General features: G+C 45.8%; 1 protein-coding gene across 5 annotated transcripts in view; it reads right to left on the minus strand.

Moving 5' to 3' along the window:
• LOC144497493 (choline transporter-like protein 3) overlaps positions 1 to 27,518 on the minus strand; it is a 133,644-nt gene that overhangs the window by 24,376 nt on the left and 81,750 nt on the right. For all 5 annotated transcript variants that reach the window (XM_078218843.1, XM_078218842.1, XM_078218841.1 and 2 more), the window contains exon 12: positions 21,646 to 21,729. In XM_078218843.1, coding sequence (XP_078074969.1) covers positions 21,646 to 21,729 — 84 coding nt within the window. The remainder of the gene's footprint in view (positions 1 to 21,645; positions 21,730 to 27,518) is intronic.

The following is a 27,518-nucleotide window of genomic DNA, read 5'->3' on the forward strand; positions in this document are numbered from 1 at the left end:
CCACATGTCGGACGTTCCCAGTCCCTGTAATCTCCTAGTCCAACCTATGTTTCCTAATTCTCTCCTAATAGCCTCATAATTACCCTTCCCCCAGCTAAAACCACTGGCCCGAGGTTCATGCCTATCCCTTTCCATCACTAAGGTGAACGTAACCGAATTGTGGTCACTATCACCAAAATGCACACCAACTTCCAAGTCTAGCACCTGGTCTGGCTCATTTCCCAGCACCAGATCCAATATAGCCTCACCTCTAGTTGGCCTGTCTACATACTGAGTCAAAAAACCTTCCTGCACGCTTTGAACAAAAACTGACCCCTCTAACGAGCTAGAGCTATAACAATTCCAGTCAATATTAGTCAAGTTAAAATCCCCCATAACAATTGCCCTATTACTTTCACTCCTAAGCAGGATTGACTCCGCAATCCTTTCCTCAACCTCTCTAGAACTTTTAGGAGGTCTATAAAAGACTCCCAACAGGGTGACCTCTCCTCTCCTATTTCTAATCTCCGCCCATACTACCTCAACAGATAAGTCCTCATCAAACCTCCTCTCTGACACTGTGATACAATCTCTGACCAATAATGCTACCCCTCCCCCTCTTCTACCTCCTTCCCTACTTCGACTAAAACATTTGAACCCCGGGACCTGCAGCATCCATTCCTGCCCCTGCTCTATCCATGTCTCTGAAATAGCCACAACATCGAAGTCCCAGGTACTGATCCACGCTGCAAGTTCACCCACTTTATTGCGAATACTCCTGGCATTGAAGTATACACATTTCAAACCCTGCTCCACCCCACCTCTGCAATGCCGTGCATTGCAGTCCCCATCCATGCATCCCTCACTTTCAGCCCCACTACTCAGGATCCCTCCCCCCCCCCGAATCAGTTTAAACCTCCCTGCATGGCCTTAGCAAATTTACCCCCCAGGATATTGGTCCCCTTCTGATTAAGGTGTAGACCATCCTTCTCATAGAGAAAATAGATAAATCCCCTGGTCCGGATGGGATTTATCCAAGGATTCTCTGGGAGGCAAGAGAAGTGATTGCAGAGCCTCTGGCTCTGATCTTCAGGTCGTCGTTGGCCTCTGGTATAGTACCAGAAGATTGGAGGTTAGCGAATGTTGTCCCATTGTTTAAGAAGGGGAACAGAGACTTCCCCGGGAATTATAGACCGGTGAGTCTCACTTCTGTTGTCGGCAAGATGTTGGAAAAAATTATAAGGGATAGGATTTATAGTTATTTGGAGAGTAATGAATTGATAGGTGATAGTCAGCATGGTTTTGTGGCAGGTAGGTCGTGCCTTACTAACCTTATTGAGTTTTTTGAGAAAGTGACCAAGGAGGTGGATGGGGGCAAGGCAGTGGACGTGGTATATATGGATTTTAGTAAGGCGTTTGATAAGGTTCACCATGGTAGGCTTCTGCAGAAAATGCAGATGTATGGGATTGGGGGTGATCTAGGAAATTGGATCAGGAATTGGCTAGCGGATAGGAAACAGAGGGTGGTGGTTGATAGTAAATATTCATCATGGAGTGCGGTTACAAGTGGTGTACCTCAGGGATCTGTTTTGGGGCCACTGCTGTTTGTAATATTTATTAATGATCTGGATGAGGGTATAGTTGGGTGGATTAGCAAATTTGCTGATGACACCAAAGTCGGTGGTGTGGTAGACAGTGAGGAAGGGTGTCGTAGTCTGCAGGAAGACTTAGACAGGTTGCAAAGTTGGGCCGAGAGGTGGCGGATGGAGTTTAATGCGGAGAAGTGTGAGGTAATTCACTTTGGTAGGAATAACAGATGTGTTGAGTATAGGGCTAACGGGAGGACTTTGAATAGTGTGGAGGAGCAGAGGGATCTAGGTGTATGTGTGCATAGATCCCTGAAAGTTGGGAATCAAGTAGATAAGGTTGTTAAGAAGGCATATGGTGTCTTGGCGTTTATTGGTAGGGGGATTGAATTTAGGAGTCGTAGCGTTATGTTGCAACTGTACACAACTCTGGTGCGGCCGCACTTGGAGTACTGTGTGCAGTTCTGGTCCCCACATTACAGGAAGGATGTGGAGGCTTTGGAGAGGGTGCAGAGGAGGTTTACCAGGATGTTGCCTGGTATGGAGGGGAGATCCTATGAGGAGAGGCTGAGGGATTTGGGATTGTTTTCGCTGGAAAGGCGGCGGCTAAGAGGGGATCTTATTGAAACATATAAGATGATTAGAGGTTTAGATAGGGTGGATAGTGATAGCCTTTTTCCTCTGATGGAGAAATCCAGCACGAGGGGGCATGGCTTTAAATTGAGGGGGGGTAGTTATAGAACCGATGTCAGGGGTAGGTTCTTTACCCAGAGGGTGGTGAGGGATTGGAATGCCCTGCCAGCATCAGTAGTAAATGCGCCTAGTTTGGGGGCGTTTAAGAGATCCGTAGATAGGTTCATGGACGAAAAGAAATTGGTTTAGGTTGGAGGGTCACAGTTTTTTTTTAACTGGTCGGTGCAACATCGTGGGCCGAAGGGCCTGTTCTGCGCTGTAATGTTCTATGTTCTATGTTCTATAGAAGTTTCAAGCATGGAAACCAGGCCCTTCGGCCCAACTTGACCATGCCGCCCCTTTTTTTTAAACCCCGAAGCTAGTCTCAATTGCCCACGTTTGGCCCATATCTCTCTATACCCATCTTACCCATGCAACTGTCTAAGCACTTTTTAAAAGACAAAATTGTACCCACCTCTACTACTACCTCTGGCGGCTTGTTCCAGACACCCACCACCCCCTGTGTGAAAAAATTGGCCTTCTGGACCCTTTTGTATCTCTCTCCTCTCATCTTAAACCTATGCCCTCTAGTTTTAGACTCCCCTATCTTTGGGAAAAGATATTGACTATCTAGCTGATCTATGCCCCTCATTATTTTATAGACCTCTATAAGGTCACCCCTCAGCCTCCTATGCTTCAGAGAAAAAAGTCCCAGTCTATTCAGTCCCAGTCTCTCCTTATAACTCAAACCATCAAGTCCCGGTAGCATCCTAGTAAATCTTTTCTGCACTCTTTCTAGTTTAATAATATCCTTTCTATAATAGGGTGACCAGAATTGCACACAGAATTCCACCAATATCTTGTACAACTTCAACAAGACGTCCCAAATCCTGTATTCAACCTTCTGACCAATAAAACCGAGCATGCTGAATGCCTTCTTCACCTGTCCACCGGTGACCACTTTCAAGGAGCTATGAACCTGTACCCCTAGATCGCTTTGTTCTATAACTCTCCTCAATGCCCTACCATAACTGAGTAAGTCCTGCCCTGGTTCAATCTACCAAAACGCATCACCTCGAATTTATCTAAATTAGACTCCATCTGCCATTCGTCAGCCCACTGGCCCAATTGATCAAGATCCCGTTGCAATCCGAGATAACTTTCTTCACTGTCCACTATGCCACCAATCCTGGAGTTATCTGCAAACTTACAAACCATGCCTCCTATATTCTCATCCAAATCATTAATATAAATGACAAATAACAGTGGACCGACCACCGATTCCTGAGGCACACTGCTGGTCACAGGCCCCAGTTTGAAAAACAACCCTCTACAACCACCCTCTGGCTTCTGTTATCAAGCCAATTTTGTATCCATTTAGCTACCTCACCTGGATCCCGTGAGATTTAATCTTATGCAACAACCTACCATGTGGTACCTTGTCAAAGGCCTTGCTAAAGTCCATGTAGACAACATCAACTGCACTGACGTCATCTACCTTCTTGATTACCCTTTCAAAAAACTCAATCAAATTTGTGAGACATGATTTTCCACTCCCAAAGCCATGCTGACTGCCCGAATCAGTCCTTGCGTCTCTAAATGCCTGTAGATCCTGTCTCTCAAAATACCTTCTCACAACTTACCCACTACAAATGTGAGGTTCACTAGCCTGTAGTTCCCAGGCTTTTCCCTGCAGCTCTTTTTAAACAAAAGCACAACATTTGCCACCCTCCAATCTTCAGGCACCTCACCTGTGACTATCGATGATTCAAATATCTCTGCTAGACGACCCGCAATTTCCTTCCTAGCCTCCCACAACATCCTGGGATACACTTCATCAGGTCTCGGGATTTATCTACCTTGATGCGCTTTAAGACTTCTCGCACCTCCTTCTCTGTAATATGCACACTCCTCAAGACATCACTATTTATTTCCCCAAGTTCCCTAACATCCATGCTTTTCTCAACAGTAAATACTGATGAGAAATATTCATTTAGGATCTCACCCATCTCTTGTGGATCCGCACATAGATTACCTTGTTGATCCTTAAGAGGCCCTACTCTCTCCCCTAGTTACTCTTTTGCCCTTTTTGTATTTGTAGAAGCTCTTTGGATTCTCCTTTGCCTTATCTGCCAAAACAATCTCATGTCCCCTTTTTGCCCTCCTGAGTTCTCTCTTAACTCTACACCTACACCCTCTATACTTTTCAGGGGATCCACTTGACCCCAGCTGCCTATGCATGTCATGTGCCTTCTTCTTCTTGATCAGGGCTTCAATATCCCCGAGTCATCCAGGGTTCCCTACTTCTACCAACCTTGCCCTTCACTCTAAGAGGAATGTGCTTACCCTGAACCCTGGTTAACACACTTTTGAAAGCCTCCCACTTACCAGACGTCCTTTTGCCTTCCCACAGACTCCCCCAATTAACTGTTGAAAGTTCCTGCCTGGCACCATCAAAATTGGCCTTGTCCCAATTTAGAATTTTAACTTTTGGGCCAGACCTATCATTCTCCATAGCTATCTTAAAACTAATAGAATTATGGTCACTGTTCCCAAAATGGTCCCTCACTAACACTTCTGTCACCTGCCCTTCCTTATTTCCCAAGAGGAGGTCAAGTTTTGCCCCCTCTCTAGTCGGGCCATCCACATTATGAATGAGAAATTCCTCCTGAATACACTCAACAAATTTCTCTCCATCCAACCCTCTAATACTATGGCTGTCCCAGTCAATGTTGGGAAAGTTAAAATCTCTGACTATTGCCACCCTATTTTTCTTGGAGCTATCTGTAATCTCCTTACATATTTGTTTCTCAATTTCCCACTGACTATTTTGGGGCCTATAGTACAACCCTATCAAAGTGATTTCCCCCTTCATATTTCTCAGTTCTACCCATATAGACTCAGTGGCTGAACCCTCGGATATATCCCCTCTCAGTACGGCCGTGATGTTTTCCTTAATCAAAAGTGCAACTCCCCCTCCTCTCTTACCTCCTGTTCTATCTTTCCTATAGCATCTGTACCCTGGAACATTGAGCTGCCAGTCCTGTCCTTCCTATAGCCATGTTTCAGCAATTGCTATAATATCCCAGTCCCACATACCCATGCCCTGAGTTCATCTGCCTTGCCTGTCAGGCCTCTTGCATTGAAATAAATGCAGTTTAATCTGATCAGTACAGACTCAATTGGCCTCCTTCTGTATTGTAGGGATTCCATGATTCAATGAATTTATAAAGACCTCCAGAACAAGAGGTCATAATTTTAGGATTAGAGGTAACAGATTTAAAACAGAGATGTAGGAGAAATTACTTCAGAGGATCGTCAGCCTTTGGAATTCACTGCCCCAGAGTGTGCTGGATGGTGGGACTTTGAGTAAATTTTAGGAATATTTTTAATCAGTAAGGGTTTGAAGGGCTATGGTGAATGAGCAAGTAAATGGAGTTGAGGCCAACATGAGATCCGCTATGATTATATCAAATGGCGGAGCAGGCTTGAGGGGCTGAATTGCCTTCTGCTGCTCCTAGTTCTTATGATTCTTATGAAGAGCTGTTTGACGTAGCATTCAAGTTAAAGTGATCACCTGGTCTGGCCTACTCCAGCCCCAAGGCAAGGTGGCCGACTCTTAACTGCACTTTTGAATGGCCCAGCATGCCACTCAGTTCAAGGGCAATTGGGGATTTGCATTTATTGCGACACAATTTACAAGTTATGATAAAACAAGAGCAAAATGTAAAGGCTATTTATCCCACTGATTAGTTGGGTGGCACGGTGGCACAGTGGTTAGCACTGCTGTCTCACAGCACCAGGGATCCGGGTTTGATACCCACTTGCGTCACTGTCTGTGCAGAGTCTGCATGTTCTCCCCGTGTCTGTGTGGGTTTCCTCCGGTTTCCATTCACAGTCTGAAAGACGTGCTGGTTAGGTGCATTGGCCGTGCTAAATTCTCCCTCAGTGTATCTGAACAGGTGCCGGAGTGTGGTGACTTGGGGATTTTGACAGTAACTTCATTGCAGTGTTAATGTAAGCCTACTTGTGACAATAATAAGTTAACTTTAAACTTGCAACTCACTTAGAGGATCGCAGTTCTGTTTCCATAACAATCTTGTATTCTTAGAATGTTATTTTGAAAATTTTACTGGATAGCGCAGTGTGACTAATTGCTTATTTGTTACATTCAACTCATGTCCAACGCTCTGGGAGAGGAGCCCATTTGAATGATTGAGCTCAAAGGAGACTGGCACTGCAGGAAACTTTTAAAAATTCTTTCATGGGTTATCAGCACCATTAGCAAGGCCAAGATCTGTTACCCATCCCCAATTGCCCTTGAACTGAGTGGCATGCTGGGACATTTCAGAGGGCAGCTCAGAGTCGGCCTCCTTGCCGTGGGGCTGGAGTAGGCCGGACAAAGTAATGACGGCAGATTTCCTTCCCTAAAGAGGATTACTGAACCAGATGATGTTTTTTTCTTACAACCAGTTTTACAACAATCGATAATAATTTCATGGTTACAGTTATTGAAGAGCGACATTTTTCTTATAACTTAGGTTGCTAAATTGAATTCAAATTCCACCAGCTGCTGTTGTGGGACTTGAACCCATCTCCTCAGAGCATTAGTCTGGATTACTAGTCTAGTGACAATTCCACTGGGCCACCATGTCCCCATAACAATGACAAGATAATCACATGACACCTTCCGTAATGGTCTCTTCTACCACAGGGATATTTTGGGATTGGTTATCTTTGGTCTAATGTTTGGAATTGTGAATGGGGGCACACACAGAACAGGATTGTGTGGGGAGGTCAGCTGTTGCAGTTCCAATTAAACCAGAAAAGAGCTGAAAATAAAATATCACCAGCCTGAACTCCTGTTGGTCTCCATTTCACTGGAAGCCCCTAATGCTGCTGGTCTACATACCAACCAGCTCCAACCCCCACTGGCAAAGATTCATAGAATCCTTACAGTACAGAAGGAGGCCCTTCGGCCCATTGAGTCTGCACCAACCACAATCTCACCCAAGCCCTATTCCTATAACCCCACGCATTTACTCTGCTAATCCCCCTGACACTAGGGTCAATTTAGCATGGCCAAATCACCGAACCCGCACATGTTTGGAGTGTGGGAGGAAACCGGAGCACCTGGAGGAAACCCATGCAGACATGGGGAGAATGTGCAAACTCCACACAGACAATGAACCAAGGCTGGAATTGAACCTGGGACCCTGGCGCTGTGAGGCAGCAGTGCTAACCATTGTGCCACCCTAAAACCACTACGCCACTGCCTCCCTCGCCTTTATTACATCAAATCGAGCAAGTTTGCCACAGGAGGCTATTCAGCCCCTCGAGGCTATGCCGGCTCTCTGCAGCACAATCCAGTCAGTCCCATTCTCTCCACTCTATCCCCGTAGACCAGCAAGATTATTTCCTCCAAATGCCCATCTGTGGTGTCACAGTGGTTAGCACTGCTGCCTCACAGCGCCAGGGACCCGGGTTTGATTCCAGCCTTGGGTCACTGTCTGTGCGGAGTCTGCACGTTCTCCCCGTGTCTGCCTGGGTTTCCTCCGGGTGCTCCAGTTTCCTCCCACAGTCTGAAAGATATGCTGGTTAGTTGCATTGGCCATGCTAAGTTCTCCCTCAGTGTACCCAAACGGGCGCCGGAGTGTGGCAACTAGGGGATTTTGACAGTAACTTCATTGCAGTATTAATGTAAGCCTACTTGTGACAATAATAAATAAACTTAAACTTTAAAATAGGTTTGCTAGTGTCACACGGGAGGATTTAAACTAGTTTGGCAGGGGGTGGGAACCAAAGCAAAGGTGAATTAGCTGAAGGGGAACTAGGGAGTTGGGCCAGTAAGACTCAGAGAAAGAGCAGGCAGGGTGTGGTTACTAATCAAAGAGAGTCTGATGGATTGAAGTGTATTTGTTTCAATGCGAGAAGTGTAACAGGTAAGGCAGATGAACTTAGAGCTTGGATTAGTACTAGGAACTATGATGCTGTTGCTATTACAGAGACTTGGTTAAGGGAAGGACAGGATTGGCAGCTTAATGTTCTAGGATACAGATGTTTCAGGTGGGATAAAGGGGGATGTAAAAGGGGTGGGGGAATTCCACTACTGGTTAAGGAGAATCTGATGTGGAGATGCCGGCGTTGAACTGGGGTGAACACAGTAAGAGTTTTAACAACACCAGGTTAAAGTCCAACAGGTTTATTTGGTAGCAAATACCATTAGCTTTCGCTAATAGCAGCAGCAGCTCCGAAAGCTAATGGTATTTGCTACCAAATAAACCTGTTGGACTTTAACCTGGTGTTGTTAAAACTCTTACTAAGGAGAATATCACAGCTGTGCTGCGGGAGGACACCTCGGAGGGCTCATACAACGAGGCAATATGGGTAGAGCTCAGGAATAGGAAGGGAGGAGTCACAATGTTGGGAGTTTACTAGAGGCCACCCTACAGCCAGCAGGAGATAGGGGAACAGATATGTAGGCAGATTTTGGCAAGGTGTAAAAATAACAAGGTGGTTGTGGTGGGAGATTTTAACTTCCCCTACATTGATTTGGACTCACTTAGTGCGAGGGGTGTGGGGGGTAGAGTTCGTAGGAGGGCTTCTTGAAACTGTATGTAGATAGTCCAACAAGGGAAGGGGCCGTACTGGACCTGATATTGAGGAATGAGCCCAGCCAGGTGGTCGACGTTTCAGTAGGGGAGCAGTTCGGGAACATAGAGTCATAGAGGTTTACAGCATGGAAACAGGCCCTTCGGCCCAACTTGTCCATGCCGCCCCTTTTTTTAAAAACCCCTAAGCTAATCCCAATTGCCCACATTTGGCCCATATCCCTCTATACCCATCTTATCCATGTAACTATCTAAATGCTTTTTAAAAGACAAAATTGTACCCACCTCTACTACTACCTCTGGCAGCTTGTTCCAGACACCCACCACCCTCTGTATGAAAAAATTGCCCCTCTGGACACTTTTGTATCTCTACCCTCTCACCTTAAACCTATGCCCTCTAGTTTTAGACTCCCCTACTTTTGGGAAAAGATATTGACTAGCTGGTCTGTGCCCCTCATTATTTTATAAACCTCGAAAAGATCACCCCTCAACTTCCTATGCTCCAGAGAAAAAAGTCCCAGTCTATCCAGCCTCTCCTTATACCCAAACCATCAAGTCCCGGTAGCATCCTAGTAAATCTTTTCTGCACTCTTTCTAGTTTAATAATATCCTTTCTATAATAGGGTGACCAGAACTGCACACAGTATTCCAAGTGTGGCCTTACCAATGTCTTGTACAACTTCAACAAGACATCCCAACTACTGTATTCAATGTTCTGACCGGTGAAACCAAGCATGCCGAATGCCTTCTTCACCACTCTGTCCACTTGTGACTCCACTTTCAAGGAGAATATGAACATGTACCCCTAGATTTCTTTGTTCTGTAACTCTCCCTCAACGCCCTACCACAAACTGAGTAAGTCCTGCCCTAATTCAATTTACCAAAATGAATCACCTCGCATTTGTCTAAATTAGACTCCATCTGCCATTCGTCAGCCCACTGGCCCAATTGATCAAGATCCCGTTGCAATAGAAGATAACTTCCTTCGCTGTCCACTATGCCACCAATCTTGGTGTCATCTGCAAACTTACTAACCATGCCTCCTATATTCTCATCCAAATCATTAATATAAATGACAAATAACAATGGACCCAGCACTGATCCTTGAGGCACACCACTGGTCACAAGCCTCTAGTTTGAAAAACAACACTCTACAACCACCCTCTGGCTTCTGTCAAGAAGCCAATTTTGTATCCATTCAGATACCTCACTCTGGATCCCGTGAGATTTAACCTTATGCAACAACCTACCATGCAGTACCTCGTCAAAGGCCTTGCTAAAGTCCATGTAGACAACATCAACTGCACTGCCCTCATCTACCTTCTTGATAACCACTTCAAAAAACTCAATCAAATTTGTGAGACATGATTTTCCACTCACAAAGCCATGCCGACTGTCCCTAATCAGTCCTTGCGTCTCTAAATGCCTGTAGATCCTGCCTCTCAAAATACCTTCCAACAACTTACCCACCACAGATGTGAGGCTCACTGGCCTGTAGTTCCCAGGCTTTTCCCTGCGGCCCTTTTTAAACAAAGCACAACATTAGCCACTGTGGTGAACCATCGTTGGTTCCCACTGGATAGTGCTGAGCCAGGGGCTGGCCAGGACTACAAGGATGTACATATGTTACTGTTGGATTGTGGTATTGTTGCTGTTGGGTTAGGGTGGGGTTGTTACACCTTTGTATTGCAGTGTTGTGGCACATCCCAGTCGGGCTCCGCCTCCTGGGAGAGGTATAAGAGTCCCTGCTCTGGCCGGGACCCCTCCAGTCTGGGATAGTGTATATAAGTTCTGGTAGCTTCATTAACAGTAAATAAAATTGATGCGCTATTCAGACACGAGGCTCGAAGCTCAGTAAATGAAGGCTTTTATTTACTGTTAATGAAGCTACCAGAACTTATATACACTATCCCAGACTGAAGGGGTCCCGGCCAGAGCAGGGACTCTTATACCTCTCCCAGGAGGCGGAGCCCGACTGGGATGTGCCACAACACTACAATACAAAGGTGTAACAACCCCACCCTAACCCAACAGCAACAATAGCACAATCCAACAGTAACATATGTACATCCTTGTAGTCCTGGCCAGCCCCTGGCTCAGCACTATCCAGTGGGAACCAACGATGGTTCACCACTCTCCAATCTTCAGGCACCTCACCCGTGACTATCGATGATTCAAATATCTCGGCTAGGGGACCCGCAATTTCCTCCCTAGCCTCCCACAATGTCCTCGGAAACACTTCATCAGGTCCCGGGAATTTATCTACCTTGATACACTTTAAGACTTCCAGCACCTCCTTCTCTGTAATGTGTACACTCCTCAAGACATCACTATTTATTTCCCCAAGTTCCCTAACATCCATGCTTTTCTCAACAGTAAATACTGATGAGAAATATTCATTTAGGGTCTCACCCATCTCTTGTGGATCTGCACATATATGATCTTGTTGATCCTTAAGAGGCCCTACTCTCTCCTTGTTACTCTTTTGCCCTTTATGTATTTGTAGAAGCTCTTTGGATTCTCCTTTGCCTTATCTGCCAAAACAATCTCGTGTCCCCTTTTTGCCCTCCTGATTTCTTTCTTAACTCTACTTTTATACCTCCTATACTCTTCAAGGGATTCACGTGATCCCAGCTGCCTATGCATGTCATGTGCCTTTTTCTTCTTCTTGACCAGGGCCTCAATATCCCGAGTCATCCAGGGTTCCCGGCTTCTGCCAGCCTTGCCCTTCACTCTAACAGGAATGTGCTTACCCTGAACCCTGGTTAACACACTTTTGAAAGCATGCCACTTTCCAGACATCCCTTTGTCTTCCCACAGACTTCCCCAATTAACTTTTGAAAGTTCCTGCCTGATACCATCAAAATTGGCCTTGCCCCAATTTAGAATTTTAACTTTTGGACCAGACCTATCATTCTCCATAGCTATCTTAAAACTAATAGAATTATGGTCGCTGGTCCCAAAGTGATCCCTCACTAACACTTCTGTCACCTGCCCTTCCTTTTTTCCCAAGAGGAGGTCAAGTTTTGCCCCTTCTCTAGTCGGGCCATCCACATACTGAATGAGAAATTCTTCCTGAATACACTCAACAAATTTCTCTCCATCCAACCCTCTAATACTATGGCTGTCCCGGTCAATGACAACATGACAAAAATGACCACAATTCAGTCAGCTTTAAGGTACTGATGGGTAAAGGTAAGTGTTGTCCCCAAGTTAAGGTGCTAAATTAGGGGAAGGTTAATTACAACAATATTAGGCAGAAACTGAAGAATGTAGATTGGGGCAGATGTTTGAGAGCAAATCAACATCTGGCATGTGGGAGGCTTTCAAGTGTAAGTTGATAGGAATTCAGGGCCGGCACATTCCTGTAAGGATGAAGGATAAGTATGACAAGTTTCGGGATCCTTGGATAATGAGGGATATTGTGAGCCTAGTCAAAGAGAAAAAAGGAAGCATTTGTTAAGGCTACAAGGCTGGGAACACACGAAACAAGTGTGGAATACAAGGAAAGTAGAAAGAAACTTAAGCAAGGAATAAGGAGGACTAAAAGAACAAAACAAAGAACAAAGAACGGTACAGCACAGGAAACAGGCCCTTCGGCCCTCCAAGCCTGTGCCGCTCCTTGGTCCAACTAGACCAATCGTTTGTATCCCTCCATTCCCAGGCTGCTCATGTGACTATCCAGGTAAGTCTTAAACGATGTCAGCGTGTCTGCCTCCACCACCCTACTTGGCAGCACATTCCAGGCCCCCACCACCCTCTGTGTAAAAAACATCCCTCTAATATCTGAGTTATACTTCGCCCCTCTCACCTTGAGCCCGTGACCCCTCGTGATCGTCATTTCTGATCTGGGAAAAAGCTTCCCACCGTTCACCCTATCTATCCCCTTCATAGTCTTGTACACCTCTATTAGATCTCCCCTCATTCTCCGTCTTTCCAGGGAGAACAACCCCAGTTTACCCAATCTCTCCTCATAGCTAAGATCCTCCATACCAGGCAACATCCTGGTAAACCTTCTCTGCACTCTCTCTCACGCCTCCACGTCCTTTTGTAGTGCGGCGATCAGAACTGGACGCAGTACTCCAAAAGGAGTCACGAAAAATCATTGGCCAGCAGGATTAAGGAAAATCCCAAGGCTTTTTATACATATATAAAGAGCAAGAGGGTAGCCAGGGAGAGGGTTGGCCCATTCAAGGACACAGGTGGGAATCTATGTGTGGAGCCAGAGGAAATGGGTGAGGTATTAAATGAGTACTTTGTGTCAGTATTCACCAAAGAGAAGGACTTGGTGGATGATGAGTCTGGGGAAGGGTGTGTAGATAGTTTGAGTCATGTTGAGATCAAAAAGGAGGAGGTATTGGGGTTCTTGAGAAACATTAAGGTAGACAAGTCCCCAGGGTCTGATGGGATATGCCCCAGAATACTGACAGAGGCAAGGGAGGAAATTGCTGGGGCCTTGACAGAAATCTTAGTATCCTCACTGGCTACAGGGAAGGTCCCAGAGGATTGGAGAATAGCCAATGTTGTTCCTTTGTTTAAGAGGGGTATCAAGAATAATCCAGGTAATTAAAGACTGGTGAGCCATACATCAGTGATAGGGAAATTATTGGAGAGGATTCTTCGAGACAGAATTTATTCCCATTTGGAAATAAATGGACGTATTAGCGAGAGGCAACATGGTTTTTTGAAGGGGAGGTTGTGTCTCACTAACCTGATCGAGTTTTTCGAGGAAGTGACGAAGATGATTGATGAGGGTAGGGCAGTGGATGTTGTCTACATGGACTTCAGTAAGGCCTTTGACAAGGTACCTCATGGCAGACTGGTGCAGAAGGTGAAGTTGCATGGGATCAGAGGTGAGCTGGTAAGATGGATACAGAACTGGCTCGGTCATAGAATGGTCGGTCATAGAAAACAGAGAGTAGCAGTGGAAGGGTACGTTTCTAAATGCAGGACTGTTACAAGTGGCATTCCTCAGGGATCAGTGCTGGGACCTTTGCTGTTTGTAATACATATAAATGATTTGGAGGAAAATGTAACTGGTTTGATTAGTAAGTTTGTGGACGACACAAAAGTTGGTGGATTTGAGGATAGCGATGAGGACCGTCAGAGGATACAGCAGGATATAGATCGGTTGGAGACTTGGGCGGAGAGATGGCAAATGGGATTTAATCCAGACAAATGTGAGGTAATGCATTTTGGAAGGTCTAATACAGATAGGAAATATACAGTAAATGGCAGAACCCTTGAGAGTATTGATAGCAGAGGGATCTGGGTGTACAGGTACACAGGTCACTGAAAGTGGCAATGCAGGTGGAGAAGGTAGTCACGAAGGCATGTGGCGTGCTTGCCTTCATCGGCCGGAGCACTGAGTTTAAAAATTGGCAAGTCATGTTGCAGCTTTATAGAACCTTAGTTAGGCCGCACTTGGAATATAGTGTTCAATTCTGGTCGCCACACTACCAGAAGGATGTGGAGGCTTTGGAGAGGGTGCAGAAAAGATTTACCTGGTACCTGGTATGGAGGGCATTAGCTATGAGGAGAGGTTGGAGAAACTTGGTTTGTTCTCACTGGAATGACGAAGGTTGAGGGGTGACCTGATAGAAGCCTATAAGATTATGAGGGGCATGGACAGAATGGATAATCAGAAGCTTTTTTCCAGGGTGGAAGAGTCAATTATTAGGGGGCATAAGTTTAAGGTGTGAGGGGCAAGGTTTAAAGGAGATGTACGAGGCAAGTTTTTTACACAGAGGGTGGTGGGTGCCTGGAACCGCTGCCAGGGGAGGTAGTGCAAGCAGATACGGTAGTGACATTTAAGGGGCATCTGGATAAATACATGAATAGGATGGGAATAGAGGGATATGGTCCCCAGAAGGATAGGGGGTTTTAGTTCAGTCAGGCAGCATGGTCGGTGCAGGCTTGGAGGGCCGAAGGGCCTGTTCCTGTGCTGTAATTTTCTTTGTTCTTTGTTCTTTGCTCTTAAAACAGGATGAGAGGGCAACACACACATCAGGTGTAGATTTCAGCCTTTGTGCTGTCTTCACCTTTTTGAGAATGGAAAATCACAACTCACACACGTAGGTCATTGTGAAGGGCAATAGCAACAAGATGCTTGTTTTACTCAGCACTGGACACTCCTGGGAGATGCTAATCCAGAATGATGACAACCTCATGGACTTGTGAGGCGAGACTTTTACATCCTGGCTCGTCCCAAAACGGTAAAATCCCGCCCGAGGTCAACAGACCTTTCCACCGTCCGCCCCTCACCTCCTCTGATTCCTGTGGCGGGCGGGACGGTAATATTCAGACCGAGGTGTGATTTTAACGTGCTGTCACAGGTCAGTGGCAGCCACTGAGTCTTCTCATTTGGAGTCAGCTGTAAGTTAATAACTGACACCGGGATCTCGAACTCAAAGGGATTCTTCATTCTACCCTTCTGTTTCAAAATGTCAAACTTCTCCGCTGGAAAGTAGTGACTCAAACTGTTGCTCAGTGCAGCCAGATGTGGCTGAATAAGGCTTGTCAGTCTATTGACATTCCTTTACTAACAGTGTGTTCTTCGATGTGCCGTGAGTGTGGGGAACATGTAGTTTATGAGGCTTTTTGGTTGCACTTACCAAACGGCTTTTGGAAAGTGTCTATTTGTTCCCCAGTATTTCCCCGCTAATAACTCACATGGGCTTCACATCCTGATTTGCGTTGGCACAACTGACAAAACTACACCAAAGAAATCACCTTTATATTGCTTTGTTACTGATTTTAGTTTTTTCTTTAGTTGATGCATTTTGGTGGGAATAATGTAGGGAGGAGCTACACGATAAATGGAAGAACCATAAAGGGTGTAGAGACGCAGAGGGACCTGGGTGTGCAAGTCCACAGATCTTTGAAGGTGACGTCACAGGTGGAGAAGGTGGTGAAGAAGGCATATGGCATGCTTGCCTTTATAGGACGGGGCATAGAGTATAAAAGTTGGGGTCTGATGTTGCAGATGTATAGAACGTTGGTTCGGCCGCATTTGGAATACTGCGTCCAGTTCTGGTCGCCACACTACCAGAAGGACGTGGAGGCTTTGGAGAGAGTACAGAGGAGGTTTACCAGGATGTTGCCTGGTATGGAGGGGCTTGGTTATGAGGAGAGATTGGGGAAACTGGGGTTGTTCTCCTTGGAAAGACGGAGGATGAGGGGAGACTTAATAGAGGTGTATAAAATTATGAAAGGCATAGATAGGGTGAACGGTGGGAAGCTTTTCCCCGGGTCGGTGGTGACGTTCACGAGGGGTCATAGGTTCAAGGTGAAGGGGGGGAGGTTTAACACAGATATCAGAAGGACATATTTCACACAGAGGGTCGTGGGGGCCTGGAATGTGTTGCCGGGCAAGGTGGTGGAGGCGGACACACTGGGAACGTTTAAGACTTATCTAGACAGCTATATGAACGGAGTGGGAATGGAGGGATACAAAAGAGTGGTCTAGTTTGGACCAGGGAGCGGCGCGGGCTAATTGTTCCTGGTTTCTCGTTTCAAGGCTTCATTCTACGATCATCTTGCTGGTGCCAGTACAGAGTGAGACTGCGGATAGTTGGGAACCTGTCTCGGGGGCAGGGAATTCATATGGTGTTCGTGGAAGTGGAAATGACTAGGGTTGGGAAGCATTTTCCGATCGGGGCCATTGTGATCTCCTGGACTCGTTTCGATCGCCTCAGGGGGTCGGAGAGGAATTTCCCAGATTTTTTTTTCCCCATATTGGCCCTGGGGTTTTTCACTCTGGGTTTTCGCCTCTCCCTGGAGATCACATGGTCTGGAATGGGGGGGTGGGGGTAAGTTAATAGGTTGTAATGAACAAAGCATCATAGCTGTGAGGGACAGCTCGGTGGATAGGATATTGGTATGTAGATAGGCTGGAAAATTGGGCGGGGATCCTGGATTCAGGATTCAATCCTGGACCGGGGAGCGGCGCGGGCTTGGAGGGCCGAAGGGCCTGTTCCTGTGCTGTATTGTTCTTTGTTCTTTGTTCACCGCACGCCTTGGCGCTCTGTTCATAGCTGAGATTAGCTCTGCTCTATTCTGTCGTGGACTCGGTGGAGCAGCTAGTGCTCTCTCTGACAGGTTCAGATACGGGATCCTGGCCAGTAGGCTAATTGGCTAAGGGCATCTTTGGTCCTCTCTTCCGCATACCAAAACGATCCATGTCGATTATCGGCTTACGAGAAAGGGAAAGAAATCTGGCGCCAACTGCACGTTCCTATAGGACGGTTAGCACCAAGTGCAGGTACAGGGCGCACTGTCCTGTTCATTGTTGCCTCATGTGGTCATACACTGGAGGGCACGGTGGCACAGTGGTTAGCACTGCTGCCCCACAGCGCCAGGAACCTAGGTTTGATTCCCAGCTTGGGTCACTATCTGTGTGGAGTTTGCACATTCTCCTCGTGTCTGTGTGGGTTCCCCCCGGGTGCTCTGGTTTCCTCCCACAATCCGAAAGACAAGCTGGTTAGGTGCATTGTCCGTGCTAAATTCTCCCTCAGTGTACCCGAACAGGCGCCGGAATGTGGCGACTGAGGTATTTGGTTGCACTTGCCAACTTCACTGCAGTGTGAATGTAAGCCTACATGTGACTAAATAAACTTTACTTTACTGTTGCAGCAAGAATTCCTCCAGAGAGACAAATGGAACAAAAGGTAAGATGATCCTTCGTGGCCATTTTTGGTGACCCATTTTTCACACCCTGCACGGGTGACGACCCCCACTTTGAAAAACACTGCCCTCATCCTTGTGGCAGAACAAGAGGAAGGCAAAGAAGGAACTACACTGACAGTTTAAGAAGCAGAGCTCGGATAAAGATTTGAGAACAACACCAAGATGTTGACTGCTATTAAGGACCATGGAAGTTGGAGAGTCATAATCGACAACATTGTAAAACATGGCGCCTGAAGAAGAAGAAACACTTGTCCCATCAGCCTATGGGAACCGCTTTCCTTTGTCTGCTGTCCTTAACTTGTACACTTCTATCAAATCTCTCCTCAGCTTCCTTTGCTCCAAGGAGAACAATCCCAACTTCTCCAACCTAATTTTGTAGCTAACATTCCTCATCTAACATCCCACATCCATTTTCTCTATGAAGTGTGCCTTGTCTGTATAGCATGCAAGAAAGAATACCTTTCACCGTATGCTAATACATGCAAGAGGCCTGATGGGCAAGGCAGATGAACTCAGGGCATGGATGGGTACACGGGACTGGGACATTATAGCAATTACTGAAACATGGCTAAGGGAGGGACAGGACTGGCAGCTCAATGTTCCAGGGTACAGATGCTATAGGAAAGATAGAACAGGAGGTAAGAGAGAAGGAGGAGTTGCACTTTTGATTAGGGAAAGCATCGCGGCTGTACTGAGAGGGGATATATCCGAGGGTTCGGCCACTGAGTCTATGTGGGTAGAACTGAGAAATAAGAAGGGGGAAATCACTTTGATAGGGTTGTACTATAGGCCCCCAAATAGTCGGCGGGAAATTGAGAAGCAAATATGTAAGAAGATTACAGATAGATCCAAGAAAAATAGGGTGGTAATAGTCGGAGATTTTAACTTTCCCAACATTGACTGGGACAGCCATAGTATTAGAGGGTTGGATGGAGAGAAATTTGTTGAGTGTATTCAGGAGGAATTTCTCATTCAGGATTACCTGACTAGAGAGGGGGCAAAACTTGACCTCCTCTTGGGAAATAAGGAAGGGCAGGTGACAGAAGTGTTAAATGAGGGATCACTTTGGGACCAGTGACCATAATTCTATTAGTTTTAAGATGGCTATGGAGAATGATAGGTCTGGCCCAAAAGTTAATATTCTAAATTGGGGCAAGGCCAATTTTGATGGTATCAGGCAGGAACTTTCAAAAGTTAATTGGGGGAGTCTGTGGGAAGGCAAAGGGATGTCTGATAAGTGGCACGCTTTCAAAAGTGTGCTAACCAGGGTTCAGGGTAAACACATTCCTCTTAGAGTGAAGGGCAAGGCTAGCAGAAGCCGGGAACCCTGGATGACTCGGGATATTGAGGCCCTGGTCAAGAAGAAAAGGCACATGACATGCACAGGCAGCTGGGATCACATGAATCCCTTGAAGAGTATAGGGGGTGTAGGAGTAGAGTTAAGAGAGAAATCAGGAGTGTAAAAAGGGGACATGAGATTGTTTTGGCAGATAAGGCAAAGGAGAATCCAAAGAGCTTCTACAAATACATAAAGGGCAAAAGAGTAACAAGGAAGAGAGAAGGGGCCTCTTAAGGATCAACATCTGTGTGCGGATCCACAAGAGATGGGTGAGATCCTAAATGAATATTTCTCATCAGTATTTACTGTTAAGAAAAGCATGGATGTTAGGGAACTTGTGAAAATAAATAGTGATGTCTTGAGGAGTGTACATATTACAGAGAAGGAGGTGCTGGAAGTCTTAAAGCGCATCAAGGTAGATAAATTCCCGGGACCTGATGAAGTGTATCCCAAGACATTGTGGGAGGCTAGGGAGGAAATTGCGGGTCCCCTAGCCGAGCTATTTGAATCATCGATAGTCAAGGGTGAGGTGCCTGAAGATTGGAGAGTGGAAAATATTGTGCCTTTGTTTGTAAAGGGCTGCAGGGAAAAGCCTGAAAACTACAGGCCAGTGAGCCTCACATCTGTGGTGGGTAAATTGTTGGAAGGTATTTTGAGAGACAGGATCTACAGGCATTTAGAGACGCAAGGATTGATTAGGGACAGTCAGCATGGCTTTGTGAGTGGAAAATCATGTCTCACAAATTTGATTGAGTTTTTTGAAGGGGTAACCAAGAAGGTAGATGAGGGCAGTGCAGTTGATGTTGTCTACATGGACTTTAGCAAGGCCTTTGACAAGGTACCGCATGGTAGGTTGTTGCATAAGGTTAAATCTCACGGGATCCAGGGTGAGGTATCTAAATGGATACAAAATTGGCTTCTTGACAGAATCCAGAGGGTGGTTGTAGAGGGTTGTTTTTCAAACTGGAGGCCTATGACCAGCGGTGTGCCTCAGGGATCAGTGCTGGGTCCATTGTTATTTGTCATTTATATTAATGATTTGGATGAGAATATAGGAGGCATGGTTAGTAATTTTCAGATGACACTAAGATTGGTGGCACAGTGGACAGTGAAGAAAGTTATCCCCAATTGCAACGGGATCTTGATCAATTGGGCCAGTGGGCTGACGAATGGCAGATAGAGTTTAATTTAGACAAATGCGAGGCGATGCATTTTGGTAGATTGAACCAAGGTAGAACTTACTCAGTTAATGGTAGGGCGTTGGGGAGAGTTACAGAACAAAGAGATCTAGGGATACATGTTCATAGCTCCTTGAAAGTGGAGTCACAGGTGGGCAGAGTGGTGAAAAAGGCATTCGGCATGCTTGGTTTCATCGGTCAGAACATTGAATACAGGAGTTGGGATGTCTTGTTGAAGTTGTACAAGACATTGGTAAGGCCACACTTGGAATACTGTGTGCAATTTTGGTCACCCTATTATAGAAAGGATATTATTAAACTAGAAAGAGTGCAGAAAAGATTTCCTAGGATGCTACTGGGACTTGATGGATTGAGTTATAAGGAGAGGCTGGATAGACTGGGACTTTTTTCTCTGGAGCGTAGGAGGCTGAGGGGTGATCTTATAGAGGTCTATAAAATAATGAGGGGCACAGATCAGCTAGATAGTCAATATCCTTTCCCAAAGATAGGGGAGTTTAAAACTAGAGGGCATAGGTTTAAGGTGAGAGGGGAGAGATACAAAAGTGTCCAGAGGGACAATTTGTTCACATAGAGGGTGGTGAGTGTCTGGAACAAGCTGCCAGAGGTAGTACTAGAGGCAGGTATAATTTTGTCTTTTAAAAAGCATTTAGATAGTTACATGGGTACAATGGGTATAGAGGGATATGGGCCAAATGCGGGCAATTGGGATTAGCTTCTGGGTTTTAAAAAAAAGGGGCGGCATGGACAAGTTAGGCGGAAGGGCCTGTTTCCATGCTGAAAACCTCTATGACTGTATGACTCTATGTGGCAATAATAAATCAAATCAAATCAAAAAATTTGTGGAACCATTCTGGTAAACCTCCCCTGCGCACCCTCTCAAGGGGCCTCACATCCTTCCTGAAATGTGGCGATCAGAACCCGACCCGGGGGCGGCACGGTGGCACAGTGGCTAGCACTGCTGCCCCACAAACACTAGGGACTCGGGTTCGATTCCCGGCTTGGGTCACTGTCTGTGCAGAGTCTGCACGTTCTCCCCGTGTCTGCGTGGGTTTCCTCCGGGTGCTCCGGTTTCCTCCCACACTCCAAAGATGTGCAGCTTAGTTGGATTGGCCATGCTAAATTGCCCCTTAGTGTCAGGGGATTAGAAGGGTAAAAATGTGATGTTATGGGGATAGGGCGTGGGTGGTAATGTGGTCAGTGCAGACTCGATGGGCCCAATGGCCTCCTTCTGCACTGTAGGGATTCTATAATCCAATGTTGTGGCCTATCCAGAACTTTATAAGAGTTCAGCATCGATTCCCTACTTTTGGGAAGGCAGATGATGGGATCGCTGCCATTTCAGATTTACTGCCAGCCTTTGAGCCTTCCTGGATTTATATTCTCTGTTAAAATCGGATTACAAATCTCTGAATTACATTCAGACTTTTAAAAAAAAGTGTCTTTCTCATGTCTACGCATTAATATTCTCAGATCTGGTCACCTTCACACATTGACTGTTGCTGGAGCCAAGTGAAAAGCCTTTACGCCCCCGCTCATTGTACAATCCCCATTGCTAGTTCTTACAGAAATACCTGATTTAAAAATCGCAGCCACTTCTCCAGACAGCAGAGACAGCACGTACAGCACTTAACCAGACATCTGGCACAGGAACTTTCCTAAAAGAGAGCAAAGCAGTCCATCAAATCCAATCGTTCTGTCAAATCCAGTCCACTTGCAGCCCAAACATTACTCCTCCTCATTATTCTTTCAAACCTTTCTTTAATGTTTGCGATGGCAATACACTCAGACCCCCTTTATTTTAAATTGAAAAATTAAAGATGTGAAGCCAGGTACACAATTCAGGAAAGTACCAGGGTTAAAAATATTACAAGAGAAAATGAATGATCACAGGACTTTGGAGATACCTGGACAGAAATCCAGAAGTGCTAAACGCAGACAGCAATCTCACAGGGAAAGTGGTCAAACAAAAAGTCACGGTGGTGACAATGGAGTGGCACGGTGGCACAGAGGTTAGCACTGCTGCCTCACAGCTCCAGGGACCCGGGTTCGATTCCTGGCTTGGGTCACTGCCTGTGTGGAATCTGCATGTTCTCCCCGGGTTTCCGCTGGGTGCTCCGGTTTCCTCCCACCGTCCGAAAGACGTGCTGGTTAAGTGCAATGACCCGAACAGACGCCGGAGTGTGGCGACTAGGGGACTTCCACAGTAACTTCATTGCAGTGTTAATGTAAGCCTAATAAATACACTTGACACTAATAAATAACTAATTAATAAATGACACTAATAATTAAACTTAAAAAATGAAATGGATTCTGCCAGAACTCGGATGATTGCTTGGTCTCAGCTTCCACTAGTTTGGAAGATACCACATAAAGACAAGTGAGTCTTAACAGCTACAAGGAAGTAGCAGACCGGTATAACAGATAGCCAAAGTAGCCCAGGAGAAGGGTTAGTTTGGAGACAGCCACCTTGAGGACAATGTGAAGGGTACCTCAGGTAAAGGAAGACAGCCTCGCATTTCTAAAGAATCTTTCACGGCCACAGGATGTCTCAAAGTGCTTAACAGCCAATTAAGTACTTTTGAAGTGTGGTTATTGCTGAAACGTAGCAGCCAATTTGTGCGCAGCAAGCTCCCACAAACAGCAAGGTGATAATGACCAGATTATCTATTGGTTTTGTGACATTGATTGCAGGATAAGCATTGGCCAAGTCATTGCGGATAAGGCCCCCCCCGCACTTCTTTCAAATATTGCCGTGGGGTCCTTTACATCCACCCCAGTGAGAAGACAGGCCCTGGGTTTGACTCCCTTCCACTTCTGACAGTGTAGCTCTCCATCAGGAATGCAGTGAAGCACTCGCCTTGAATTTGTGCTCAGACCCTGGAGTGGAACTTGAATCTTGTGACTGTGAGTCGAGTGTTGCCAACTGAGCTTTAGCTGGCACACAACAAGAGGTACCTTATCAGAAAGTGGATAGAAATCTAGAGATAGAATCCTACAGTGCAGAAGAAGGCCATTCGGCCCATCGAGTCTGCACTGACCACAGTCCCACCCAGGCCCTGTCCCCATAACCCCATGCATTTACCCTAGCTAATCCCCTGACACTAAAGGGCAATTTAGCATGGCCAACCAACCTAACCCACACATTCCTGGACTGTGGGAGGAAACCGGAGCACTCGGAGGAAACCCACGCAGACACAGCGAGAGCATGCAGACTACGTACAGGCAGTGTCCCAAGCCAGGAATCGAACCCAGGTCCCTGGCGCTGTGCGGCAGCAGTACTAACCACTGTGCTACCGTGCTGCCATCTGGTCATTAAAATCAATTGTAATGATGAAAGAGAATTAAACAATAGAGGGAGGTTCTCCATCATAAACAAATGGCTTGCATTTATATGGCGCCTCTCACACCAACAGATTCTCAAAGTCATTGAAGTGCTCTTGAAGTGTAGTAACATTAAAATTACAGATGTATGAGAAAAGAGAGCTAAAAAGATCAGTTATCCTTTTCAAGAGGTTAAAATATAAAACACATCAAAGGAGAGGATTAATGGAAAAGGTACAAAAAAGTCTTCTGTTAGGAAAAAGATACAAGAGTCTGAGGTCACGTACCAACCAACTCAAGCTCAGCTTCTTCCCTGCTGCCGTCAGACTTTTGAATGGATCTACCTCATATTAAGTTGACCTTTCTTTACACCCTAGCTATGTCTGTAACACTGCTTTCAGCACTCTCTCCTTCCCTTCTCTATGAATGGTATGCTTTGTCTGTATAGCGCGCAAGAAACAATACTTTTCACTGTATACTAATACACGTGAGAATAAAAAATCAAATCAAATCAAATCAAATCAAATCAGTGCACCACTAGGTGCAGGTGAACTCCCTCCCTAACGGCATTGTGGGTCAACCACAGCACATGGACTGCAGCGATTCAAGAAGGCAGCTCACCACCACCTACTCAAGGGCAACTAGGGATGGACAATAAATGCTGGCCAGCCAGCATGTCCCACAAATGAATAAAAAAAGGAAGAGAGTTGAAATGATTGAACTGAGGTGTGCTTCAAATCTGAAGAACAAAAATCTCCAGTGGCAATCAGATAATCATCAGTTAATTTTATCGCACAGGTAGGCGGTCAGAAGAGTGTGAGCAGTATCTGGATCTGGGAGGAGTACCAGTGAATTCCTAAAGGCCGTCACAGTTGGCTGACTTATTAAAAGATGGATTCAAGGGAAGCAGTTAGATAGCCTCCGGGACCACTGTGTGAGGCTCAGAGAGCACAGCCCTTGTGATGAGCAGGTCTTGGTAGACGCTGCAAAGTCACTCCATGAATAGCATGTTCATAGCACCCTCCACAGTCTGATCCTTGTGATCCTTGTGTAAGGAATGAGACAATGAGGGGTGGGGCTGCACAGAATATCACAACTGCTGAAATGAAAGGTAACTGACACGGGGATTAAAAAATATCAAAGCCTTTCTAAGTAAAGTTTATTTATTAGTCACAAGTAAGGTTTACATTAACACTGCAATGAAGTAAAATTTTATTTTACGAAAATATGTTTCTACCAAATTTTCAATCTTTGTTAGTAGAAGGAAGAAGTCACAACAACGGACAAAAGGATTGAAAAGACAAAATGGAGGCATGTCTGTAACTGAAAACTGCAGCTCTAAATTCAGTGTCTATCGAAATGGATAAGCGCACTGTAAGTAGAGGAATGTTGTTGTAATTGTATAGGGTGTTGGTGAGACCACACCTGGAGTATTGTGTCCAGTTTTGATCTCCTTATTCGAGGAAGGATGTTGCGGCATTGGAGGCAGTTCAGAGGAGGTTGATTCTGGGATGAAAGGGTTGACGTATGAGGAGAGATTAAACAGTTTGAACTTATATTCACTCGTGTTTAGAAGAGTGAGGGGGATCTGATCGAGGTATATAAAATTTTAAAAGGGATCGCTAAAGTAAATGTGGACCAAATGTTTCCCCTTGTGGGGCAGACTAGAACAAGAGGTCACAGGTATAGGTTGAGAGGCAGTAAATTTAAAACTGAGATGATGCAGAACTACTTCTCGCAGAGGGTGGTGAATTTGTGGAACTCACTGCCCAATAGCGCGATGGAGTCTGAATCGTTGAATGGTTTCAAGAAGGAGATAGATATATTTCTAATAAAAAACAGGTTAAAGGGATATGGGGAACAGGTGGGGAGGTGGATTTGAGACCAGGGAGAGGTCAGCCATGATCTGATTGCATGGCGGAGCCGGCTCGAAGGGCTGAACTTGCCTACTTCTGCTCCTAATTCCTATGTTCCTATAAACTGTAGATGTGAAGAGGGCTGTGTTTGACACTCCTTAGTAGAGAGTAATGCTTTGTCCTTGCCAAGGGATGAAAACCCATTTCAATGCTGTCTACAGGAGGAGATGGCACGCTAACTAATCTGGCATCCTACCCAATAGAACCAGATAGATGGTCGAACATTTCCAACGGACAACACCACTGTAACAGGCCTGTAGGACCACAAAAATGAAACCAAGCAGTTTTCGGGAATTCTGTAATAAACAAACCTGTCAGTACAGCCAGTACTGAGGAGGCAGTTGGAATGTAAAAATTAGGATTGGAGCCGAGGCAACAAACGTCTAATTGATGGACTGAGTCACTGGGATCAGATCGGCTGCTCACTAATTCAAGGCCTTTCAAGGTGAACAAAGCAGCCTCAGAAATGGAGAAGTAGTCAGTCAGCCCATATGGTGAATATTAAAGTCAGCAAGGAAGTGGGAAAGGTAGAGATACTATTATCAACAGTCAAAAATGGCCCTTCGAGCCTGCTCCGCCATTCAATCAGATCATGGCTGATCTCTCCCTGGCCTCAAATCCACCTCCCCACCTATTCCCCATATCCCTTTAACCTGGTTTTTATTAGAAATATATCTATATTTATTTTTTAAAAATTAATTCATGGGACCATGATACGCAAAGCACAGCTAGTTAGCATTTTGTTAAATTCATTCATGGAACATGAGCGTCGCTGGCTGGCCAGCATTTACTGCCCATCCCTAGTTGCCCTTGAAGGGCAGTTGAGAGTCAACCACATTGCTGTGGCTCTGGGGGTCACATGTGGGCCAGACCAGGTAAAGACGGCAGATTTCCTTCCCCAAAGGACATTAGTGAACCAGATGGGATTTTTACGACAATCGACAATGGTTTCATGGTCATCAGTGGATTCTTAATTCCAGATTTTTTAATGGAATTCAAATTCCATTGCGTGTGTGTGTGTGTGTGTGTGTGTGTGTCTCTGTGTGTGTGTGTGTGTGTGTGTGTGTGTGTGTGTCTGTGTGTGTGTGTGTGTGTGGATTGTCCGGCCACGCTCGATCCAAGGCTGGAGAATCTCATCCGCGGTCAACGGACCTCTGCATGGTTTGCCCCCATGGCGGGCGGGACGGGGAAATTCTGCCCTTTATGTTCTATGTTTCTTTGAATTCACTGCCACAAAAAGTAATTGAGGGCAAAGCATTGGGGCGGCACGGTGGCACAGTGGTTAGCATTGCTGCCTCACAGTGCCAGGGACCCGGTTCGATTCCCGGCTTGGGTCACTGGCTGTGCGGAGTCTGCACCTTCTCCCGTGGGTTTCCTCCGGGTGCTCCAGTTTCCTCCCACATTTTGAAAGGCTCATTTTGGTTAGGTGGATTGGCCATGCTAAATTCTCCCTCAGTGTACCCGAACAGGCGCTGGAGTGTGGCAACTAGGGGATCTTCACAGTAATTTAATTGCAGTGTTAATGTAAGCCTACTTTGACTAACCAATAAATATATAAATAAATAACATTGTGGGATTTCAAGAAGAAGTTAGATTCTTGGGGCTAAAGGCATCTTGGGATATGTGGTCGGGGGGAGGAATGGGGAAATCAGGATATTGAATTTGATGATCAGCCATGGTCATAATGAATGGTGGAGCAGCATCGAAGGGCTGAAGGGCCTCCTCCTGATTCTTGTTTCTATGTAACTCATTTTCGAAATTGTAAACCTAACACATTCTCCCCATGTCTGTTTGGGTTTCTTCCGGGTGTTCTGGTTTCCTCCCACACTCCAAAGATGTGCAGGTTAGGTTGATTGGCCATGCTAAATTGCCCCTTAGTGTCAGTGTCAGTAAATATGTGGGGTTACGGGGATAGGGCCTGGGTGGAATTGTTGTCAGTGCAGGCTCGATGGGCATAATGGCCTCCTTCTGCACTGTAGACGTTCTATGATTCTAAAATGATGCAAAGCAGCAATGGCAGCCCTGACTGCAGCATCCACTGACTGCTGGTTACTGGCGATTGTGCGTAGTTTAAATCAGAACACACTTAGGCATGGCCTTGCATTGATAGCGAATATCATCTTGCCCCCAGGGACCTCATGCACACTCACTCCCCTACTGCTATCAGTAGGAGCGATCCCATCCAATCTTAGATTCATTATCAGGGG

The sequence above is a fragment of the Mustelus asterias genome, chromosome 8, assembly GCF_964213995.1.
Source record: "Mustelus asterias chromosome 8, sMusAst1.hap1.1, whole genome shotgun sequence".
Classification (NCBI taxonomy): Eukaryota; Metazoa; Chordata; class Chondrichthyes; order Carcharhiniformes; family Triakidae; genus Mustelus; species Mustelus asterias.